Genomic DNA, 21233 nt, shown 5'->3' with positions numbered 1-21233 from the left:
GACCAATGTTCTTAGATAAATCTATGAAGCCACTCTCGCCGCCGGAAGCCTCCTATCACGTGATAGACAGAGCCCACCCTTCCCCCCGAAAAAAGAAAACAGAAGCCTCTGCGCTTGCGTCGTGGTGGGAGGGGCGGTGATTGTAGCTTGTTTCGTCGGAGCACGTTGGTTGGAAGATGGCGGCGCCCGGCAGCGTGGAAGAGATGCGGAACCGAGTAGTGCTGGGAGAATTTGGGGTCCGCAATGTAAGTGGGACCATGGGTGCTCTAGTTGCGAAGTAGGTCTTGCTGGCAGTCTGAGCATGCGGCTTCTCAGGAGGGATAAACGCTATGTTTGTGTGAGCGGTGGCAACGCTTCTTCCGACTCAAGCGTGTGACTGCACTTCTTTCATCCCGCCTTTCCTTCGAGCTGAGGTCCAGGTCGAATTACAGAAGAACTTTAAAACCAGGGCAAAAGCCAGATTAAATCATAAGGATGCAGAAAATATCAATAAGAAATTATGTCGTGCACTGTAGGATGATTGAGAAGAAACCCTGGTCCTCTTTATATCACCTTATCAAGTCCTGGAAGGATGCTATCAGTCTTCTTTTCCCAAGGCTAAACATCCCTAATCCTTCCATTCCCTCTCCATAGGGCTTTGTTTCCAGCCCCCTGATCATCTTCACTGCTCTCCTCTGAATCTGTTCTCATTTATTTGCATCTTTCTTAAACTATGATGCCTAGAATTGAAGGCAGTACTCAAAATGAGGGCTGAGTAAAGGAACACTAGTACTTTGTGTGATTTAGAAATGATGCAGTCCAAAATAGTATATGGAATGCGCTCCCCAGAGAGGTCCGCCTGGCGCCATCGTTATTTGTTTTTTGGCGCCAGGCAAAGACCTTTTTATTCAAACGTTATTTTAATTGTTAATACTATTTATTTATTTTATTCTTTGGCCAGGGCAACTTAAATTATACAGTTTTATATTGTGTTTATTTATTTATCATTGTGAGCTGCCCCGAGGCTTCTGCGAATGGGGCGGCATAGAAGTTCTCTAAATAAATAAATAAAGTTTGTTTGTTTGTTTGCCTTTTTTGCAGACACATCAATTTGGTGAGTTGTTTTCACCTTGTGCCCTAAAATAATTCTTCGAAAAAATCATGGGAGTCATCCCACCAAGTTTCAGATACACCTATCAAGTCATATTCATGCTCCTATGTTAAGAGTTCAAGTTCATGATATTTGTTTCCTGTACTCTAGGCACTAGTATACAGACTTTGAAGCCTATGAGCTTTATAATCTAGCTTTCTTCTTATATTTTTAGAATATAGGAAGAGCCACTCTCTCTGTTATGGTGCATAAGTCTTGGTTCATTGTTTCCCCCTAGTTTACTTCTTCCCCAGTTGGGTTCAGTGTTAAGCACCCCTGTTGAGTTTCTTCATCCTGTGGCCAAACACATTCTTCCGAGTCATGTGAGGTGCAGCCTGGCCCTTGCCAGCAGTCCATCCTCCAGGAAGTGTAGCCCGTGGTTCCAGAATCTAAATCTCTCATGTCAGCAACACTTTTGTAGCCAGGCGTTCACCTGGAGTATTTCTCTTTCTCTTTCTGTTCCTCTTCTAAGTAATAGGAGGATGGATAAGAAAACTGTCTGGGCCCCAAAGTACCACTGCATCTCTAATATACTTTTAAAAATAGAGTGGCTTCCTGTATTTGGCTCAACAGATACTGACTGGTGCTTTACTGTATTGTTATGGTGATTTATTTTGACTTTTGCCCTGGATTTAAAATTCTAATATAATCTGTTGTGGACTTCAGCTGGATAGGAAAATAGTATATAAATCTTTTAAAGAAATGCACATGTGTATCACTTGAATATAGTTAAGGGTGAAATCCTATGCATATTTAGGCAGTCTTACAACTATCACACCGCAAGCCTAATAGGACTGTGGGAATTTTCTGTTGATGTTGTTCAGGTGACTTAAATTTGAACATTGCTATTTACCTGTTTTATTGCTTTTGAACATAGAAAACTATTGTGCTGTGTCAAAAGGTTGCTTCATCTAACTCTGCAGTCTCTACACCCTTTCAAATCTTAGGTATGCCTGGTACTAGCCCCGGAGTTGGGACTGCATGTGTGCATGCACGCACACCCTTCTCCATTTCCTCCCTCAGTGATCCTGATAGAATTTGCTCTTTCTTTGTCAGTAATGATGGGGAAAGAGGTACCTGTAAGAGGATTTCTGGGAGAGGCAGTGGAGAAATCAGTGAGGGATCTGGGCAACTTGTTGGAGGGTGGGTGCAGTAAAGGCTTTAGGTGGATGCAAGTTGTGTCCCCCTTTTCTGTCTGGTGTGTTAGGCAGAGGTCTTTCTATCCCTCTGCATGCAAAGCAAGTGCTGTATCATCAAGCTAGACCTTCTCCCTTTCCAGGTACATACAACAGACTTTCCGGGAAATTACTCAGGATATGATGATGTCTGGGATAAAAGGAAATTTGAAAAGGTGAGAGGTATGGGTTCCTTGAAAAATGATTTGGAGCCAAGGGCTGGTTCCTTTTTTGGGCTTTTGCACCCAGTCTTCTCCTTGATAGCAACTAGCAGTGTTGTAGAATGTCATGTCTTTCTTGGTGTTAGTTTCTTATCTGTGGCCTTATTCACAAACAACTAAAAACCTAGAAAGTCTATTCATATGGTGCTGGACTGAATCACCACCTTTCTACATAGGATGCATACATTAGTTGACCAGGTAGAATTTCATAGTAGCCTGAACGTCATTTTTCCCCTCCAGACAGATTGATCAAACAGACTTTTGGTTGTAAGGATTATTTGTCACATCTAATACTTTGCTAGTTAACACATTTTAGAATGATTAAGGAATTTTATACCTGCTGACTCTGCCTGTTGCTCTCTATCTTTTGCTGTCCCCTACAGAATTTTAGAGTAGATGTGATTCACATGGATGAAAGCACTTTGGAATTTGACATGGTGGGAATTGATGCTGCCATTGCTAATGCTTTCCGACGCATCTTGCTTGCAGAGGTATCAGTTTGTCTAACTCAAATTTGTTTAAATAAACAAATAATTGTTAAATTTCATTTCTAAAGCAGAGTGTTGTCTAACTAAGAAATAATTGTAGTATTTAATGAGTCATAAATGAGTTCTAGACATAAATATGGTCTCCCACTTACAGTGCAAATTTCAGATAATATGTTTTGGATAAAACTAGTTTATGAAACTCTTGACCCTGACAGTAGAAATATATCTGTCAAAATAATGTGCTAGATCAGTGTAATCTTGGATGATTGAGTATTGCCATTCAACCCCATTGAAGTTGCTTACATTCAAGCTCTACTGTGAGTATCTTGATTGCAATAAGGTTATTGGAGGATACAACATTTCATACTTCAAGCATAATGTGAGATCTTTTAAATCAGGAGATTGATGATACCTTCTAAGAAGTTGGACTTTAATCTTGGCTGTCAAGGTTCTGTGGTGGCCTTCCTCAGCCCTGGCTGTTTGGATTATAGCTCTCAATATTACTAACCAAAAGTCCAAAAGATTTGGAGGGCATCAGGCTGAGAGATATGCATGGCAGATACACTTTCTGATTTCAGCCTTAATGGGGCTAGGAACAGATCTTGACAAGTTTGACTCGATTGTTCAAGCATGACTTTCTTTGGGCCAATATAATTTTTGGCTTTGATCTTCTTATGATACAGTATGAATGAATAGTACTAGATCTTTAGAAACCAAAAAATAGGGCTCAAAATTGAGGACTAGTGCTTAGAAAAACAATGTGACCTGCAGCTCTCTCTGTAACAACAGTGTTCCCTTTCTTTCTGAGGTCCCAACCATGGCTGTAGAGAAGGTTTTTGTGTACAATAATACCTCCATTGTGCAGGATGAAATTCTGGCTCATCGCTTGGGATTGATTCCTATCTGTGCAGATCCTCGTCTCTTTGAATACAAGAGTGAAGGTGAGATTGTGTGGAGGGCATTTGTGGAAGAATGAACCTGACTAAACTTAAAAAGATCTGACTGCATCCTACTAAAGGAGAGGTCACTTGGGAAGCTTCAGCATGTTCTTCCTTTCATTTTGTAGAAGATGAATGTGATGAGATTAACACCCTGCAATTCCAGTTGAAAATAAAGTGTAGCAAGAATCCTCATGCGCCTCGGGAGTCGTCTGATCCTAATGAACTCTACATCAACCATAAAGGTAACATGTCTACTTTGGAGTAAGCGCTCTCTACTCTTCTGTATGCCCAGTTCCACTTCTGATTGTCATGACAGATTATTCCAAAACTTTCAGTCCATTCCATCTTGCATTCCATAGCCTCGCATAAAGATGGCTTAACCTGCATCACATGATTGATTACTTATGTCTTCCCTTCCATAACTTTTTTGCTTCTTTTCCTTGGTTGGTGGGAGAGATGAATCAAATGCCTGTCTAGTTACAGGCTCACATTTTCCGATGACCTTCTCTTTTTACAGTGTACAGCAAGCACATGGAATGGGTGCCGATGGGTTCCCAGGCTGACAACATGAATGCTAACTTCCGTCCTGTACATGATGACATCCTTATTGCCCAGTTGCGTCCTGGTCAAGAGATTGATGTACTTATGCACTGTGTAAAGGGCATTGGTGAGTCTGTTGGCATGTGGGGATGGAATTGGCAATTGTAACCTTTTAGAAATGAGAGGCAAAGGGCAGGCGGCATTGTTGTGTACCTGGTCTTTGCTTCTAGATACCAGAGAGCTAAAGGATAGTTGTACTGGTATCCTTTAAACTAGAGTATAGGATGCTTTGGGTTTGATTGAGGAAGTATTCAAGATGTTCAGTTTCATTGATAAGAATGATAAGATAACTTGGGAAAATACATATTTAAAACTAAATGGGCTAATTGGCTTCTCTAGTATTAGGATGTTTGTTTTATCAACAGGCGCTGTACTCTTTGTAAACCTGAACATTTCCATTATGTTCTGATGAAATGGGCATGGATGCTTATGCCAAAAGAAATAGATGAGTTTTAAAGGTGCTTCAAGACCCTATATGATGTAGAGACTAATATGGCTGCACCATATAGATTCCTTTAAAGGACAACATCCTTTTCGCAGCCAGGAAAAAAAAACCCATCTTGGGATCTTAACTTGTTTCCTGTGATAGCAGGAATGTAGCTTTTCCTCCCCCAGAGTTGTTAGCCACTCAACCTTGACATGCTTATGGATGCTTAGAAGGGAGTCGGGGTTTTTCTTGCCCTGGAGGTGACTGAGATGCCAGTCAGCCCTGTTGTCAGGCAGAGTGGCCAGGTAGAAATTGCATTCTTTTATGCGTTGAATTCTAAGTGACTCAATTGCTGAATGAACCCTTTGTAAACAGGATTAATGTGCCTGTATATTTAAACCCTGTGCCTCTGTTTGAACATTCTGCAGTGTCATATGCAACTGACAAATGGCAGTCAGGTATTAATAGGGTAGTCCAACTTATTTGAATAGCTAAGAACTAGTTGGGTGTGCCAACAAACCTTGCCTGCTCTTAGGTTTCCCTCATTCATTCATTCATTCATTCATTCATTCATTCATTCATTCATTCAGGGAACTTCTATGCTGCCCCATTCGCCGAAGCCTCGGGGCGGCTCACAAACATAAATAACATCATATAAAACAATATAATTTAACAGTATAAATTAAGTCGCCCTGGCCAAAGAATAAAATAAATAATATTAACAATTAAAATAACGTTTGAATAAAAAGGTCTTCGCCTGGCACCAAAAAACAACGATGGCACCAGGTGGACCTCTCTGGGGAGCACATTCCATAGATTGGGCACCACCGCAGAGAAAGCCCTCCTCCAAGTACTTACCCTCCTAATTTCCTTCACGGAGGGTTCCCGGAGAAGGGCCTCTCCTGCTTATCTCAAGGGGCGGGCGGGCATATATGGACATAAGTGCTCCTTCAGGAAACCAGGACCCAAGCCGTTAAGAGCTTTATAGGTCATCACAAACACCTTGAATTGGGCCCAGACTTCAATGGGAAGCCAGTGAAGCTGACGGAGAACTGGAGAAATGTGAACTTAACGCCCAGTCCGCGTCAGCAGCCTGGCAGCTCTATTTTGAACCAACTGAAGTATCCGGACCATCTTCAAGGGCAGCCCCACATAGAGCGCATTACAGAAGTCAAGTCGGGAAGTCACCAATGCATGTGCCACTGTCGCCAGGCAGTTGTTCTCCAGGTAGGGGCGCAGCTGATGGATCAGCCAAAGCTGAAAGAAAGCGCTCCTCGCCACCGCTGTCACCTGAGCTTCGAGTGAAAGCTCAGGGTCGAGGAGCACTCCCAAGCTGCAGACCTTGTCCCTAAGAGGGAGTGCAACCCCATTCAGGACTAGGTTCAGTTCACCTTCCCCGAAGTCCGATCCGCCAACCAACAGGACCTCCGTCTTGTCTGGATTGAGCTTCAGTTTATTGGCCCTCATCCAGCCCATTACCTCGGCCAGGCACCAGTCCAGCACAGCCACTGCCTCACCTGGATTGGTGGAGAATGAGAGGTAGAGCTGGGTATCTTCAGCGTACTGATGATTCCGCAGCCCACACCTCCTGATGACTTCTCCCAGCGGTTTCATGTAGACGTTAAACAGCAAAGGGGACAAAATGGATCCCTGCGGTACTCCATGGCATAGCTGCCATGGCGCAGAGCCATAGTCCCCCAGCACCACCTTCTGGAATCAGCCATTGAGATAGGAGCGGAACCATTGCAAAGCAGTGCCTCTGACCCCCAATCCCACTAGCCTATCCAGAAGGATACAATGGTCGATGGTATCGAAAGCCGCTGAGAGGTCCAGAAGAACCAACAGGGATGCACTCCCCGTCCTTCTCCCTGCACAAGTCATCGTACAGGGCAACCAAGGCAGATTCAGTACCGTACCCGGGTCTGAAGCTGGACTGAAATGGGTCCAGATAATCAGTTTCATCCAAGAGTGCTTGGAATTGTCCCACCACCACCCACTCCAACACCTTGCCCAGAAATGGGATGTTGGCCACAGGTCTATAATTAGTGGCCATCTCTGGATCCAGTGACGCTTTCTTCAGGACCGGTCGGACTACCGCCTCCTTTAAAGGGGCAGGTACCCGACCCTCCCTCAGAGAAGTGTTGACCACTTCCAAGATCCAGGTCCCAATCCCGTGCTTGGCGTTGTTTATTAACCAAGATGAGCAAAGGTCCAAAAGGCAAGTGGTGGGACGTACTCGTCCAAGCACCTTGTCCACATCATCAGGCCGCAATAACTGAAATTCATCCATTAATTAATCACTGCTTCTCTAACCAGCATCCCCATTTGTTTTGTTTCTATTCATTAGTTTCTTAAACTTCCTTTAGGTAAAGATCATGCCAAGTTTTCTCCAGTAGCCACAGCCAGCTATCGGCTGTTGCCGGAAATCACTCTGCTGCAGCCTGTTGAAGGGGAAGCAGCTGAGAAGCTACAGAAGTGCTTTTCTCCTGGAGTTATCGAGGTCCAAGAAATCAAAGGTATTTTTTTAGACTACAGAAAACCAAAAATGGATGTAATTTATAGAGACATGCATCATTACTACCAATGTTGTCTGTATGCTAATAGCATGTATGAATCTGTGGTGATCCCACTTCCTATAGCCTCTTCCCTCCATGCACATTCTATTTGGAATGTGGTCACAGAAAGAGAAATGTTGGGTCTGGGATTGAATTTCCCTCTCCATTTTCTATTGTTTGGCTATGCAATACTTTAGGGTGCCTTCCCTATTTAACTTTTAAAAAACGAAACAAAACTGAGGGTAAAGACTGTGAAAATCAAGCAGACATACATAGGATCAGAGTGTAATTAGCTTTTAGCCAAATTGGCAGGGATTTCATAAATGAATACATGCTACTCTGATATTCAGATCATTTCCTTGATCTGTTTTTTGTGAGGAAATGAGATTTTGTGTTTGGGATGCAGTGTTTGTTTGAAAGGAAATAGGGAGGGAAGAAACTGTAAATACACGCCTGTACCCTGGCTTTTAAACATTGGTTTCTTTCTTTAGGGAAAAAAGTGGCAAGAGTAGCCAATGCCCGACTGGACACATTTAGCAGAGAAATCTTCCGTCATGATGATTTGAAAAACCTTGTGCGCTTGGCTCGTGTGCGAGATCACTACATCTGTAAGTAATCCTTCAAATCCTTCTGTTGGTGGCCCTCTCTGTCACTTCTTACCATCAGGCAAACCCCTGTGTAGTATTGGAAATGTCATGGGTCAAAGGTCCTCTAGTTTTCCTTGCTTTCATGCTATAGTTTTATGTAAATGCTGTGACCTTATATTTATACACTGTTATGAAACTAAATGATGTCTCATTAGCTGATAAAGCCCCAAAGTTCAATTGTTAAACCAGGTCCTCAGTCATGCTTAGAAATATCAAAAGCATAACATAAGTTGGGTGATGCTTGTTTTGGGGCAAGGTACATTTGCAAAAGTCTAAATAATACAGCGTCTTCAATTTGGTGCCTTCCAAATGTTTTAGACAATAATCCCCATTATTCTTGATAATTAGCCATGCTGGCTGGGGCTGGTGGGTCTTGTAGCCCAAAACTTCTGGACTGTTGGAAAAGGCTGATCTAAATACATACAAAAGGAACAGAATTGTTTCTTTATCCAAATGTGGAAATTAAAATATTCTGAATTCTTAGGGATGGAAACAAGACTGTGAGATCATGCACATTACTTTTTTGGGTGCCAGTGAGGAAGTACATTGCTAGAGTTGTCTATAGAGGTAACTTGGCAATAAAATCACTGCTGGGAGTTTTTGTATGATAGCAGAGTTTACCCAAGTATCTGATAAATTCACCTCTATTTTTCCAGTTTCTGTGGAGTCAACAGGCATTTTGCCTCCAGATGTGCTGGTGAGTGAAGCAATCAAGGTATTAATGGGAAAATGTCAGCATTTCTTAGAGGAGCTGAAATCCATCCAGAAGAAATAAGTGGAGGAACTTAGCCCTTTATCACAGGTCTCTAATTAGTTGAGATCTCTGCAGATGAGTTTAAGAAGAGCGGCTTCAACCAAGTGTACTCAAGCTGGCAAGGGGATAACTATGTCTACAAATGATGTGCGTGCGACTGGAACTGGTTGCTCTGTACTTTCCTACTTTTGCTTGTCAGCTGAGCTATGGCTGAAATACAGAGGTATAGTGGAATGCCACTGTGCAGCTCTCTGCAAAGACTAACATACACTGATGGAGTTGAGGAAAAAATTATTTATTCCTTGACAAATATTCTAGAAAAGGATCCAAAGACTGTGTAAGCATATGAATGTGTAATCTGACAGTAATAAACTGCAAAGCTTCCTATATTGCCCTTTAAGTGTGCCAAGACTATTGACTCAAGAGCTGTTTTACAGACACCCCACCTCCTTGTCCCTGAATTGCCAGGTGTACAGCCACTTGACATTGGTTGGTGGCAATGTCTGATCAGCTCAGAGTTTTACAGAATAAAAGTTTAATGTTAATGCCCACGAGCCTTCTAAATCATAACGATTTACTTCTCTGGCCCTACTTATGAAAGAAGCTGAATCTCACCTTCCTTAAGGGTACAGCTTTTTTCTTCTTCAAGAGAATAGTGAGAATATGAAATAATTCAGGACCTCATGTCTGCTTAGATATGAAGATAAACTTTTGAGAAATTCCTCCTTATGTGGTCTTGTGTATTGTCTGGCTAAACTGTGTCAATTGCTTTTAGTATTTTAAATCTATATGGTTCATTCTAGAAACATAAAGAATTCCCGCATCATGGCTTTATTTGTACATTGATATCAGTGTGTTGGCTATTCCCTATATTGCTTTCTGATTTCACAGAGAATGCAACTTTTCACTTCTTTCTGGTTTCCCCTCCCCGCCCAGTCCAGGATTACTAGTGCGCACTACAGTACACTACCATAACATCTTAAGTTAAAACAAATACTGTTACACCTCCTTCCTCCCAGTTTGAATATAGTTTAAATTCACTCCTCAGGAAGACATGACAATACTTTGGAAGAAAGTGAACTATATAAGCAACAAAATTGTGCAGGCTGACACCTTGCTATATGATTTCTTACAGTTTATTGATTTTTTTCCTTGATGCAGTCATTTGTAAAAGGTTACTTTTCATTTCTTGGCAATTGGTCTCTTCTGTTAAGAAAATTTGGAACAATATTCCAAATTCCTTACTGGGTAAGGAGTCATGGAGATTCTGCACTTCCCTCCATGAGGGGTTTGACAGGGTTCAGCAAACTCAGAATACCCCAAAGGCTTCCAAGTTGTGCTCAGAGTTGATTACCTTACTACACAGCACTGCTTGTGTTCAAGTCTTTAATTCCTTACCTTCGGGTCTGACATGGTAGGCACACATCTCAAAAGGAGATTTTGAACTTAAATGATATGTGAGGCATCCAGTTTGAGAGTGGGTAGGGACCCATTGTTTCCTCCATTCAGTTCCCTGGCCTCCAGCCTACATTTTCTTTGCCCAAGCCCACTTCATGCTGAGTATGTCCAAGAGAAAGTGAGGCTGGTTTGCAAGGCCTTTGCTTGCATGCCCATTGTGCAAGCAGAGTTCAGCTTGCAGTCTACATAATTTGCATACATTGTGCAATGAAGGGACCTGCTAGTGCTTCTAGGTGTTCCTAGACTTCATCCCAACTCAGCTCACTTCCTGGCCAGAGGTGAGCATAGGAAAGAAGTTTAGGAGAGATTGATTCTGGCCAGATCTTTGCACTCCTATTCCAAATCCTTTGCACCACTCTCCTCCATCAGATTTTCTACATCAGGAAATGATTTCAGGCAAAGCTTGAGTGCTTGTTTCTGTGTTTTTCATTCACGTAACGGGAGATCCTAAAGCAAAACTGCTCCCATAAATGCTAACTAGTAACCTAAGAAGTCTGAGGACTATCTTTACAGAAAGATGATAAATACATGTGATCTAAGCAGAAGGCACATATTTCATTATGCTCTTTTAAAATCCAAACAGTTATATTGGTTATTGATATAACAATCAACTCCTGAAAAGTTTGATAATCAGATGTGCATTGTAATTAGTTTAAACCTATTTGCTTCACCTCAAATTCAGATGACTATCCCAGGTTATATTTAGCAAAATGCATTAACGCTGAAGATTGAATAGCTTTTTTTGAGCTTTCCAGTGCCATTCTAATTTTACAGTTGTTGCTGAGAAACGGTACTGCTAATTGAATGCAAGCACAGCATGAATTGCTGAACCCCAATGAAATATGACACTAAATAGGAATAAAAAGAGCAACAAGAATGTATGTATAAAACTGAAAGACCTTTACTGACATTCAGAAGTGTATCACAATTGATTTGAAGACTTCTTCAGATACAACATCCCTACAAAAAAACCCCCTCAAAATTATTTTAAATGTTTCTATCATGGCCACAGAAAGTTAAAAATATAATCAAGACACAATAAATACAATTAGGCTAGATTCCAAAGCTATTTTTCAGGGGACTTTTGTTTTAATAGAAGTTACATGGAGATCAAGACTAGAGGGTAAAGAGTATAGACGTCAGAGTGGAGTCAGGCTATTAGTGGAGATCCAAATACCATGTTAAGATCTGCTTTCCTCCATGTCACTAGATCTGTGCACTGGAAAGCCACAAAAACATGCCTCACTTCAGTTAAACATCCTTTTGCATTTCCAGTCAAACTACTACAGCAGTTAAGCTAAGACCTTCTAGTTAGCACAGAAAGACTGATTTTGTCAGATTCCAATTTTAAGTTCTAGCAGTGTTAAGTCAAGAAACCTATGTTATGCACCCTAACCCAACACTACTGTAAGGCCTGCTTTGGAGGCATTTTGTATCAACATCAGGTCCTACAGAGAATGGTCAGACCTCTGTTGCTGTACTCCGCATTTCAGCCTAGTTATTTCAGACCAGCAGAAAGAAGCTCTGGGCTCTTATCCAGAAAATGCAGGCTTCTGTTGTCTAAGCCCAGCTTGAGAGCTACAGTACGTGTTTTGATAATGTTTCCAGGACAGTATTTCAATTTAGGCTTCCAGAGACATGGCTGAGTGAAACTGACAACAAAATAAGCTTTTTACCAGGTCCTGAATGTTCCTTGGTTTGGCGGGATTCATAGCTAAGTGCTGCTTTTCAAGAGAAACACAACTTTCTCAATGTCAGCGGAGACCAGGAGGATGTAGCAACACTCAGTGTGAAGACTGTGTTACTTCAGGAAATTTGGGCCCTTTCAAAATGGAAGCAGAAGTAGTCCTCTGTTAGTGTCATACTGAGGCAGTCCACAGCGCAAGTATCCTGACAGAAGAGGGACAGATGTAATGGGGAGCTGGAAGCATGCTCTCTTCACTGGGAAAACGTTGTATGCATGTGTGGTGGCTAGTTCTGAAAGAACATGCCCAATGATAGTTTGGGTTGAATGGCTTGGCTCTTTCCCAAGATAACTCAATTGTGCAATAATGCTGCAACTGGAACTGGGAAAATCAGGCAAGGTACATTGAGTATGCCAGACTGAACTTTTAGTTCACACTCCATCTTCCAAGTAGAGAGAGGATGAGGCCAGTGAGAGCTGTAGCCAGGCTCAGGGAAGAGCAGAGAAAGTAAACAAATGGCTACTGTGAAGGAACACAAAGGGAGAACAGGGTAGTGGAAGTGACCCCCACTTATGGCTCAAAGAGTGCGACAAGGGCTCCATCTTCACTGTTATCCAACACATCTGTTTCTAGGGTTCCTTTCACTTTCTTGAAAAGAGAGGGAAGATTTCGGATATGAACTTCTTTCCTGAATTGCTCTCCTAGGGGCTTCTGTAAGGGACAAAACAGAACTAGATAAGGTAATAGAAGTAGTAGTATCCAAACATTTTAGCTTCTGATGAAATTGTAGCAAGTTGCTAGGACACATCATCATGATGTCACAGCCCTTCAGTTGTGGGAGAACACCTCGTTGCTCTAGGATGCTGGGCACATTTAAAATCTAATAGAGATGGCACAGCCACAGTGGGCTAAATCCATTGGAAGTGGCTGATAAGGCAATTTAAACCAGGCTATCATTCTTCCCCCAGTTCTGCTGAAAGTACAAAATGCCACATTCTCAAAAAACAAACAAACATACCAGGGGTCTCACAGAGGTCTTGCTAGAACTTGGAATTTGATGTTAGAGGACACTTTGAGCCTTGATCAGCATTGTACTTTCAAATTCTGACAACGCACAGAAGCGTGATACCTACCTATGCAGCCTACACATTTAAAAGAATCCCAGATTTTGCTCAGCAAACTCTCAAGCTATTTCAGTGTTGGGTGACTACTTCATGAGTAGTCAGAGGATGGTGTGACCTACTGTCAGGACTAATAGGCTTAAACAATAAGTGTGACACTGATCCAACTACAATCTAAGTAGGCAAAGAAGAGAGGAAAAGACTGCCAAATTTTCTGGGTGATGACAAGTCTCAGCTGCTCAATACCATGACCTACCCCTATGCAGCCTGCAATCAGGCGCTTAAAATGGTCCTTGCGGCGCTTATCTGCCACCTTCTGCAATGTTAGGTTCAGTAGCTTGGAATCAAACTGCTCCAGGGACTCTTGCTGAATTTCTGGAACCTGCTCCATCACTGCTTTCAGCTCAGCATAGCGGGGACGCTTCAAGTAGCAGAGAAGACAATCAACAGAGATCTTGGCCAAAACAGAAATTGCTGCCTTCCAAAAGGCAGTTAACAGTCTCCTCTCCCCAACCCCCAAAGAACAGATATGTTGGCTTAGTGGTCTTAGGTTGCCACTAAGCCTCAAAGACAGCAGCAGACTAACAAAAAATCTTTCTACCCCTGCACATCCTTACCAAAGCTTCATAGATCTGGAAAGCCAGGTGAACAAGAGCTGCCATACAGCCATCATGTTGCCCATGCACCTGTAGACCTGTCAGTACACTTGTGAAAAACCAGGTCACTGCCTCGGGGATCATCAAATTCCTTGTGAGCACCTGTGGAGGAGAGATCACATGAAGCAACATGATGACCAAGATTTCTGTCTCTTATCCCAGAAAAGGGGATGCCTAGCATGTCTTCATACTGGAAGTTCCCAAAGGGAAGTTCCCAAAGCCATATTCAACTTCACCACACTGTCCTGCCTGTTTGAGGAAGATGTACCTGTTTGAGGAGTGGCCAGCAGAGATGTGTGGTGGTTCTTTGGCAGGACAGGGTATCCTTCCAGGAAAGGGAAGTGAAGGCTGTAATCAGCAGAGCAGTGCACACATTCTGGAGAAAGAAAGGGAAGACTTGTTGCAAAAGTCCCTACATGACTTGTTATTGAAAGAAAGGGCATTTGAAAGCATGAATATTTGTGTAAATGTCAAAAGTCAAAAATATTCCAAACTGTCTTAGCTGTTAGCTCAATAAAACATTCAGAGCTTATTATGAGAAGGAATTTATAGGGATTTGGTTTGGATCATTCCCCAGTGTGTGCTGAAACAGATTTCTGCAGGGAACACTAAAAAAAAGTCCTGAATGATTCCAATTGAAATATTGGAACTAATAGTAAAGACAGTTTTAAATGCAGGGATGAGGAAGAGATCCTTGGCTCTGGAGGCAGATATAACTGACATACTAACATAAAAGAGGGGGAAAAAACCATGCTGTCCCCTTTTGTCCACAGAAGTGCCATCCAAGCACAATGGTTCTTTATGCTCCAAAACTAACCAACACAGAGGTGGCATAGTCATTTATGTTTTTATTTGTTTAAAAGATTTAAACTATGCTTTCCATGAAAGCCTTTTAATGTCTTATTTGTTGGTTTAGGAAGCAGATATGTGCCAACAGCCTGTGGCACATAACCTGCCTTTGGTCAGTCTCCTACATTTCTGCCTTCCATTGGTGGTGGGGAGGGGTTTGGTCAGTTGAAAAGTGGTGGGGGAAACCAGAGGCTTGAACTACAGTTAAGTCTCTGAGACTTCCAGAATCAACATCTCAGAACTAGGGTTCCTTCTCAGGTTTGGCTGGCTTAAAAAAAGGGCTAGCCAAGATATAGTACGAGTAGGAGCAGCAAATTATCCCCAGAAGAAAGGCACCATTAGGAGTGAGTTGCTCCCAGAAGTAGAGTTGCATTCTTTTAAGAATGTGTACTGAATCTTCCAATTCTGGTTCTTTGGAGGTCAATAATAAAGGAGGTTTGATTGTAGCATGTGCGTGTGCACAATAATAGGAAATGCTGAAGCTTGGTTTCCTTACCTCTTGCTTCATCAAACATTTGCCCAATTCAGTGAGCTCAGAGCTAGAAGGTGGAGTCACCTCTGTGGACATCATTTCATCATCTACCAATAAAATGGCAATGTGAGCACATTCTTCATGGCAAAATGGCTAGTCAATCAAATTGACTCCTACAATTAGACTGGAACACAAACATCCCACCTAGAAAGCATATTCCAGGAACAAGACACTGTCTCATACTAGCTCATTTTCCTGGTGATCACACATCTCTGTGAAATTAGTTCCTGTGTATTCTGAAGCCAAACTGCAGGAAGGAGGCGAAAATGTATAGAGGAACAAAAAACAAAATCACAACCCTCCCCCAAACTACATGTCTTTTGGAAGATTCATCTGAGATGGAACTGCAGTGAGTATTTCTTACTTCAGACACTCTGAAATCCCAAAGATGTGTACAAAGTGCAATAGAGTCTTTGAAATGCCATGACTAAGAATAACCAAGATCTCTGTATATGTGCGGGGCTAATTAATTCTTGGCAAACACAGCAGAAAGAACCATCAGTTCCTACTTACCATCTCCATCTGCAGCAACAGCGCTATTCTGCTCAGCACCTTTCTTGGAGACACAGCAAACTGCTGCAAATATATTACAGGAGGGAAGATGTGAAACATTACCCAAGAAAACTTGGTGTGGCATTACACATTTCCCTCAGAGCTATTCTGTTTGATTCCTTCTTTGCAATGCATGAAGTATAGCTTATGTGGTACAAAATCTCAAGCAATCTGGAAAGAAGGAATGAAGCCCAGCTTTGTGTGAATGTGATTCAGTCAAGTCTCATTTCTTCCAAGGCTACTTTGGAACCATCAAGACAGGAAGCTTCAGACAGACTAAACCTTGCATCTAAAGCATCTCGATCACTAGAACAAAACTACTGCACATTAACGTGGCTTGAAGGCAACAGTCAGGTGGTAAAGGAAAAGGATCAGGGTATAGGGAACTGTCTTGATTAACGGGTGGTATAGATATATAAATAAATAAATGGCTAAATTCCAATAAAGCTGGCTTTTAGGTAGGCCTGTGGTTTCCAGAAAGTCTTACTCAAGTTTCTGGGACCTCTCTGCTGAAGAAGCCCTGTACATCTGTTCCAGAACCTCTGTATATTACAACAGAAGCTGGGCCAAATCCTAGGACATATTTGCAGACTACACTTGGTGTCAAAAGGACAGTATAGCCTAGCTGTTACACTGAATGAACTCAGAATGTGCTGTCAAGCATGCCCAACAAACACTCTTCTATTGCTGTGCAGTTTGTCTGTCTGCCTTTTCCTAATAATCTCCTTTAGGAAATCAGAAGCTTCCAAGAACCACAGGTTGAAAACCATTCAGGTCTCTCTAATACTGTCTTAACAACTTGGTCACTGATAAAGCTTCGGGAAGGAGAATGGGAGCATTTTTGGAACACAAAACACAGATTGGGGCACCACAGTTGATTTTGCTCACCAATTAGATCCATGACTTCTCGTGTGAGCAGCCTAACCAGCTGTTCCTCCAACATCTCTTGGGATTCTGGGTTGTCGTCTGCTGTGTCCTCATCACTGTTGAATGGTAAGTGATGATTTTAGAACAGTAGAACAGAACTGAGGGACAGAATTGATGCTGAACATAATCACATCACCAAGATTGTTGGAAGGGGTTGATCTGACCTGTGTGATGTTCAGCCCATTCTAAAAGGACTCTCCCAAACGATCAGGTTTGCAGCTTGGGGGTGTTTTAAGTTCCAGCCCTTGTTTTAGATGCCAGGTGGCATCTGTTGGATAAAGCACCAACTTAAAACTGGCATGATGAATGCAATCCCGCCTGAACAGAAAGAGTCCAGCCACTGTTACTGAAAGTCTCATATCATCCAAGTTATTAGGGTCATTTGAGTGTGTCAGATGCAGGGCTACCTTTGAAGACTGAATTGCCATTTGTCCAAAATATAACTCCTAGGCTAGTAACTGGGACAAATCACTTGAGTTTTGAAAGCTCTTAACTTCCTTCTGGTCTATTTTCAAACATATTTCAAAATGCTGGATTTAACCTTTAAAACCCTAAACAATTTGTGGCCCAGGTATCTAAAGGACTTCTTGCCTCCAAATGAACCTGCTAGACAGATGAGATAGTCTGCCAAAGTCCTTCTCTAGATTCCCCTGCCACCATGAAAGGTTGCACAGGATGTATAACCAGGAACGGGAGCCATTCTGTTCTGGCAGGCTGATTTTGGAATGTTCTTCTCAATTAATTTCACCTTGTGCCAAACCCTTTGACTTTTCAGTGCCAGTTTAAAATTTTTCCATTTGTCACTATCTTTGATTCTGACTGCGCTATGTTGCTCTTGCTGCTGCTTTCAGGGCTGGTTATTTCAATTACTTCAGGAAAGAAGGGCAAGGGCAACCAGCACAATGAAGTTTCAAATAGCAGTTGTCTGCATATTGTTTAAGCCATCACACTTACCAAAGCAAACTTCGCTGGTTGATGACCTGCCACTTCTGAGACAGCCTCTGATGGAAAGAAAACAGAGCCAGCATGACATGAAGAAAATCAATTAAATACTCAGGGCTGGGCATACTCTGTATCAAAGTAAACCAAATTTTGTGTCAATAAAAGCTGAATCCTAAATCACACACATTGCCAAATCTGCACAATCCATTCTGCTTCTGTTATTACTAAAGATGAGGCTCCCTTCCCTGTGCAAGACATTCTGCATTTTTCATCCCCCTCTTCAGAGATTTCACCAGGCATTGGCCACACAGTCTGAAGCCTCCTAAAGAGCAAGCCAAAGCCAGTATGGAGTGATGGCCATAGGGGTGTCTTGGATGCTGAAAACCTGGTTAACATTTGTTCCTAGCTTTGTAGCTCAGCTTTATTTCATACTGAAACACAGGAGTATTTTCCAGAGTTCTTGAGGAGAAGGCAGGATGCAAAAGTAACAAATTTCTGCCCCAACAACAAAAATGGTGTAGAAGCCCTTAGCAGAGTAGTTAAGCCTGAAAAGCTGTACCCTTTCTGTTAGAAGTATGAAAGCTGACACACATACACTGACCCATATTAAACTTTATTTAGATTATGAAGCTCAGTAAGTAATGCAGTAATGGAAACAAACCTGTTCTGTTGTTTCAGTGACAGCTGACATATCCGGACAAAGCTTCCTACCAAGAGCCCTGAGAGGGAGGCATCAGGCAGGATGACTCTCTAGGAGTGTTACTAGTTGCTGTCCTGCTACACCAAATGTCTTTCCTCAGAACAAGTCTTTGTGCATTAGGTGGCTTTGGAGACAGCCTCAGAAGACCATACAGAATTTATTTATTGAAAGAATGAGCCACTGGGAGGGAGAAAATTCCTGCTTTTAGGCAGCAGCACTTCCCATACCAGCCCTAGGGAATGCACTCCACAATGAGTCTTGATCCATCCCAGAGCATACAACCCAAACGCCACAGTAGCGGCATTTACATAGAAACAGAGTCAGTCAGAAGGGGCCTCCCGGGCCATTTAGTCTGACCCCCGGCTCCAGCCGGTTCTGCTCACGACATGCCCACCGTGTGCATGTCCAGACGGCAAAGCATCTGGCTCATCATTTCATCTGAGCACAGGACACTTTCAAGCATGGTCCTCTTCGGAAAGTAATATCCAGTGTAGCAAAAATGCAGCCGTTTGAGCCTACATTTTGTACAATCCCTTACCATGTCTTACGTAAAACTGCTTTACATTTCTGCAGTGGATAGGTACCAATATGAAATTGCCTTTTTGGGTGAAATACTGCTGATGCTTGATTCCTCCTAGGCACTGCAGCTCTAACCCATCTTCCCTGATAACACCCCTTCTTGTGTGGAGGGTACTAGTATTTAACTCACAAACAGTTGCTGTAGGTAATTTAGCAGCTGCACTCCGTGAACTTGGCTCCCCATACAGTGCCAGTGGAGGTGCCAGACAGCAAGTTCTTGCTACCACTCTTCCCACAAGTTTCCTCCCAACAAGCATGGCAGGAGTTGGGCTGCAGTGCATCTGGGACCCTGGCTGAGAGAAGGAGGCTGTGAGAATGTGGGCACAGGTCTAGAGTGAAGCTGAACTAGCTACATTCTGGAGAAGCCCAAGAGTTCTTCTAGAACACCAGGCTTGTTTCCTGGTTTTCCATGCAGATGTTACTACAGGGTTATTCTCACCCCACACCCCATGCAGTCCAGGAAGAAGCTGCACAGGAAACCACAACAGACAGCAAGCTGCTGGGTGTCAAACTGTGCACTGTATTGTTCTATGGCAGGCTTCTACTATCCGGCAAGGCCAGAGGAATAGGATGTCTGCTTATATTGCTGGCAACAGCTTTCCCTTGAGCTACGCACAAAAAGTTAGGTACTGGCCCACAAAGAGCTGCAGCCTCCACACTGTGAGCATGACACACACTCCTGTCCGACCCAAAGCATGTCAAGACATGCGGAACCCCATACTGACTGCATAGACAATCTTTTCCTGTATGCCCAGGCTGCACAGGTTCTTGTCTCCACACTAACCATTCCTTTCTTTGCCTTGGTCTGTAATGCTTTAATTTTTCCCTTTCAGTTTGTTATTTTAATAGGAAAAGTAACACACACTCAGTTTGCCAGGTGTGCCTTGAAGGGCAGCTACAGACAGCAAAATGCAACATTTTTCTACCTAGGCATTCTGTAGGTGCCCTGGGCACCAAACCGGGGCTCTTGGGATGGTTCACTTTCATCACTGGAACCATGGTTGCCTGTTGACCCAGGGAAAGTATAGGCACTTGCCTAAAGCTTAAGATTGTCTTTGTTGCCTTAGGCACCGAGGTATGTTTATCTGCAACCCACCTTAGCACCCTACAGAAGCATCACCTTAACAGTGTCTTCCAGAAGAAAAGTAGGTTTTCGGCTGTTCTTACAACAGCAGCCACCCCAAACTGTTGGCTCAGTAAACATCTCTGTTGGTGTTACAATGTCTTGGTGTGGGGGGACGGACAGACTGGTATGGTGGTGAGGGTGGTGCAGCAGGGGAAGAGTCAGGAAGGAGGAAGGGTTCAGCAGAAAAAATGCTTGAGAAGTTGAGCTATGGGGCAGGAAGGAGGAAGAGTGAGCAAAAACTGCTTCCAATGCAGCCCCAGTTGCAAATATTAGCAAGGCAGTTCCAATTTCAGTTGGGCATTAAGCTTTGCAGTTGTTGGGGGTTCAGTTGGACATTAATATTTGGTGCTAATTTTAGGTCAGTGATGAATATAAAGCAATTTTTCAGGCTTAGTATTTCTCATTATTTAACAATAGTTTCTAGTGAACCACTATTTAAAGAAATGATACAAGATTTCATATTACACCATGCACATGCCTACTTGTTTTCTGATTTTTGCCTATGTGCAATTAAATTTTAACATCTACTTCTACTGGGATCTTACAATCATTACTGGGAACATTCTCTTGATGTGGAGAATATTTGTTTGTAACAAAGGCATATATATACATACTAATTTATTTAAGATAGGAGTAGATGAGGGGAACAGACCTATATAGGAAATGCTCAGGCAGTGTTACTAAATATCCATACAATGCGGATACTTTTAACACGAAGTTAACAATTTGGTCAGAATTCCTGGTTCTGTTATCCAGCCCATCTGCTACCTAGCTTCTTGCTATAATGACACAAGTCACAGACACAGAATAAAAAGCTTTTCTTTTTACCATATGTAAGTAGGTGAAAAGTGGCCCGAGTATAGGACAGAGAAGAGATTCATAGTGTTCCGGTGGGCAGGAGAGGACCAAGGGTTTCACGAACACACCTGTATGGAGCTAGTTAAAGAAATTAAGCAGCACACATAAGCCTCAACACTTTTTTCATTACTGGGCTACTGTGGCCAGAATGTGGCACATGGTTCTTTTTTTACTGCTGAAAAAACAGAGAAACCCTGTTACTAGAAATCTCAGCCAGGATCTGTAAGTGGCAGCTGCACGAAGAACCTTTTTAGCCTTCCCAGCCAGTAACAAAAGTTCCCCAAATCTGTGTTTTTCCCTTTCTCCCCAAA

General features: G+C 42.5%; 2 protein-coding genes across 4 annotated transcripts in view; one reads left to right on the top strand and one right to left on the bottom strand.

Annotated features, from left to right (window-relative positions):
• The first annotated feature begins 103 nt into the window (after positions 1-103).
• Positions 104-9765, top strand: POLR1C (RNA polymerase I and III subunit C). The gene is made up of 9 exons (XM_044448465.1): positions 104-245; positions 2409-2480; positions 2909-3016; positions 3822-3954; positions 4080-4196; positions 4472-4621; positions 7348-7497; positions 8028-8144; positions 8840-9765. Exons 1-9 carry the CDS (start codon positions 177-179, stop codon positions 8956-8958), a joined length of 1035 nt encoding a protein of 344 aa, XP_044304400.1. The 5' UTR covers positions 104-176; the 3' UTR covers positions 8959-9765.
• A 1509-nt stretch (positions 9766-11274) lies between these two features.
• Positions 11275-21233, bottom strand: part of XPO5 (exportin 5) — a 42699-nt gene continuing 32740 nt past the window's right edge. Inside the window, exons 24-32 of one of the 3 annotated variants that reach the window (XM_044448225.1) lie at positions 20893-20990; positions 17672-17718; positions 16679-16773; positions 15752-15814; positions 15203-15285; positions 14126-14233; positions 13819-13959; positions 13458-13622; positions 11275-12791 (exon numbers count right to left, since the gene is read on the bottom strand). In XM_044448225.1, coding sequence (XP_044304160.1) covers positions 12651-12791; positions 13458-13622; positions 13819-13959; positions 14126-14233; positions 15203-15285; positions 15752-15814; positions 16679-16773; positions 17672-17718; positions 20893-20990 — 941 coding nt within the window. In that variant the 3' untranslated portion in view covers positions 11275-12650. Of the gene's footprint in view, positions 12792-13457; positions 13623-13818; positions 13960-14125; positions 14234-15202; positions 15286-15751; positions 15815-16678; positions 16774-17671; positions 17719-19133; positions 19232-20027; positions 20270-20892; positions 20991-21233 lie in introns of those variants that run through there. The other 2 variants (XR_006416478.1, XM_044448340.1) reach the window with 2 other exon arrangements.

This window comes from Varanus komodoensis, unplaced genomic scaffold (assembly GCF_004798865.1).
Source record: "Varanus komodoensis strain SLA01 unplaced genomic scaffold, ASM479886v1 scaffold1, whole genome shotgun sequence".
In the NCBI taxonomy this organism is placed as follows: Eukaryota; Metazoa; Chordata; class Lepidosauria; order Squamata; family Varanidae; genus Varanus; species Varanus komodoensis.
This window is presented reverse-complemented; position numbering and strand designations above follow the sequence as displayed.

Excerpts from the sequence above, each read along its gene's own strand:
- POLR1C (XM_044448465.1), top strand. The coding sequence starts at position 177 with ATGGCGGCGCCCGGCAGCGTGGAAGAGATGCGGAACCGAGTAGTGCTG. Across the intron at positions 246-2,408 it reads GAGAATTTGGGGTCCGCAAT|GTACATACAACAGACTTTCC; the intron begins GTAAGTGGGACC and ends CTCCCTTTCCAG. Across the intron at positions 3,955-4,079 it reads CTTTGAATACAAGAGTGAAG|AAGATGAATGTGATGAGATT; the intron begins GTGAGATTGTGT and ends TTCATTTTGTAG.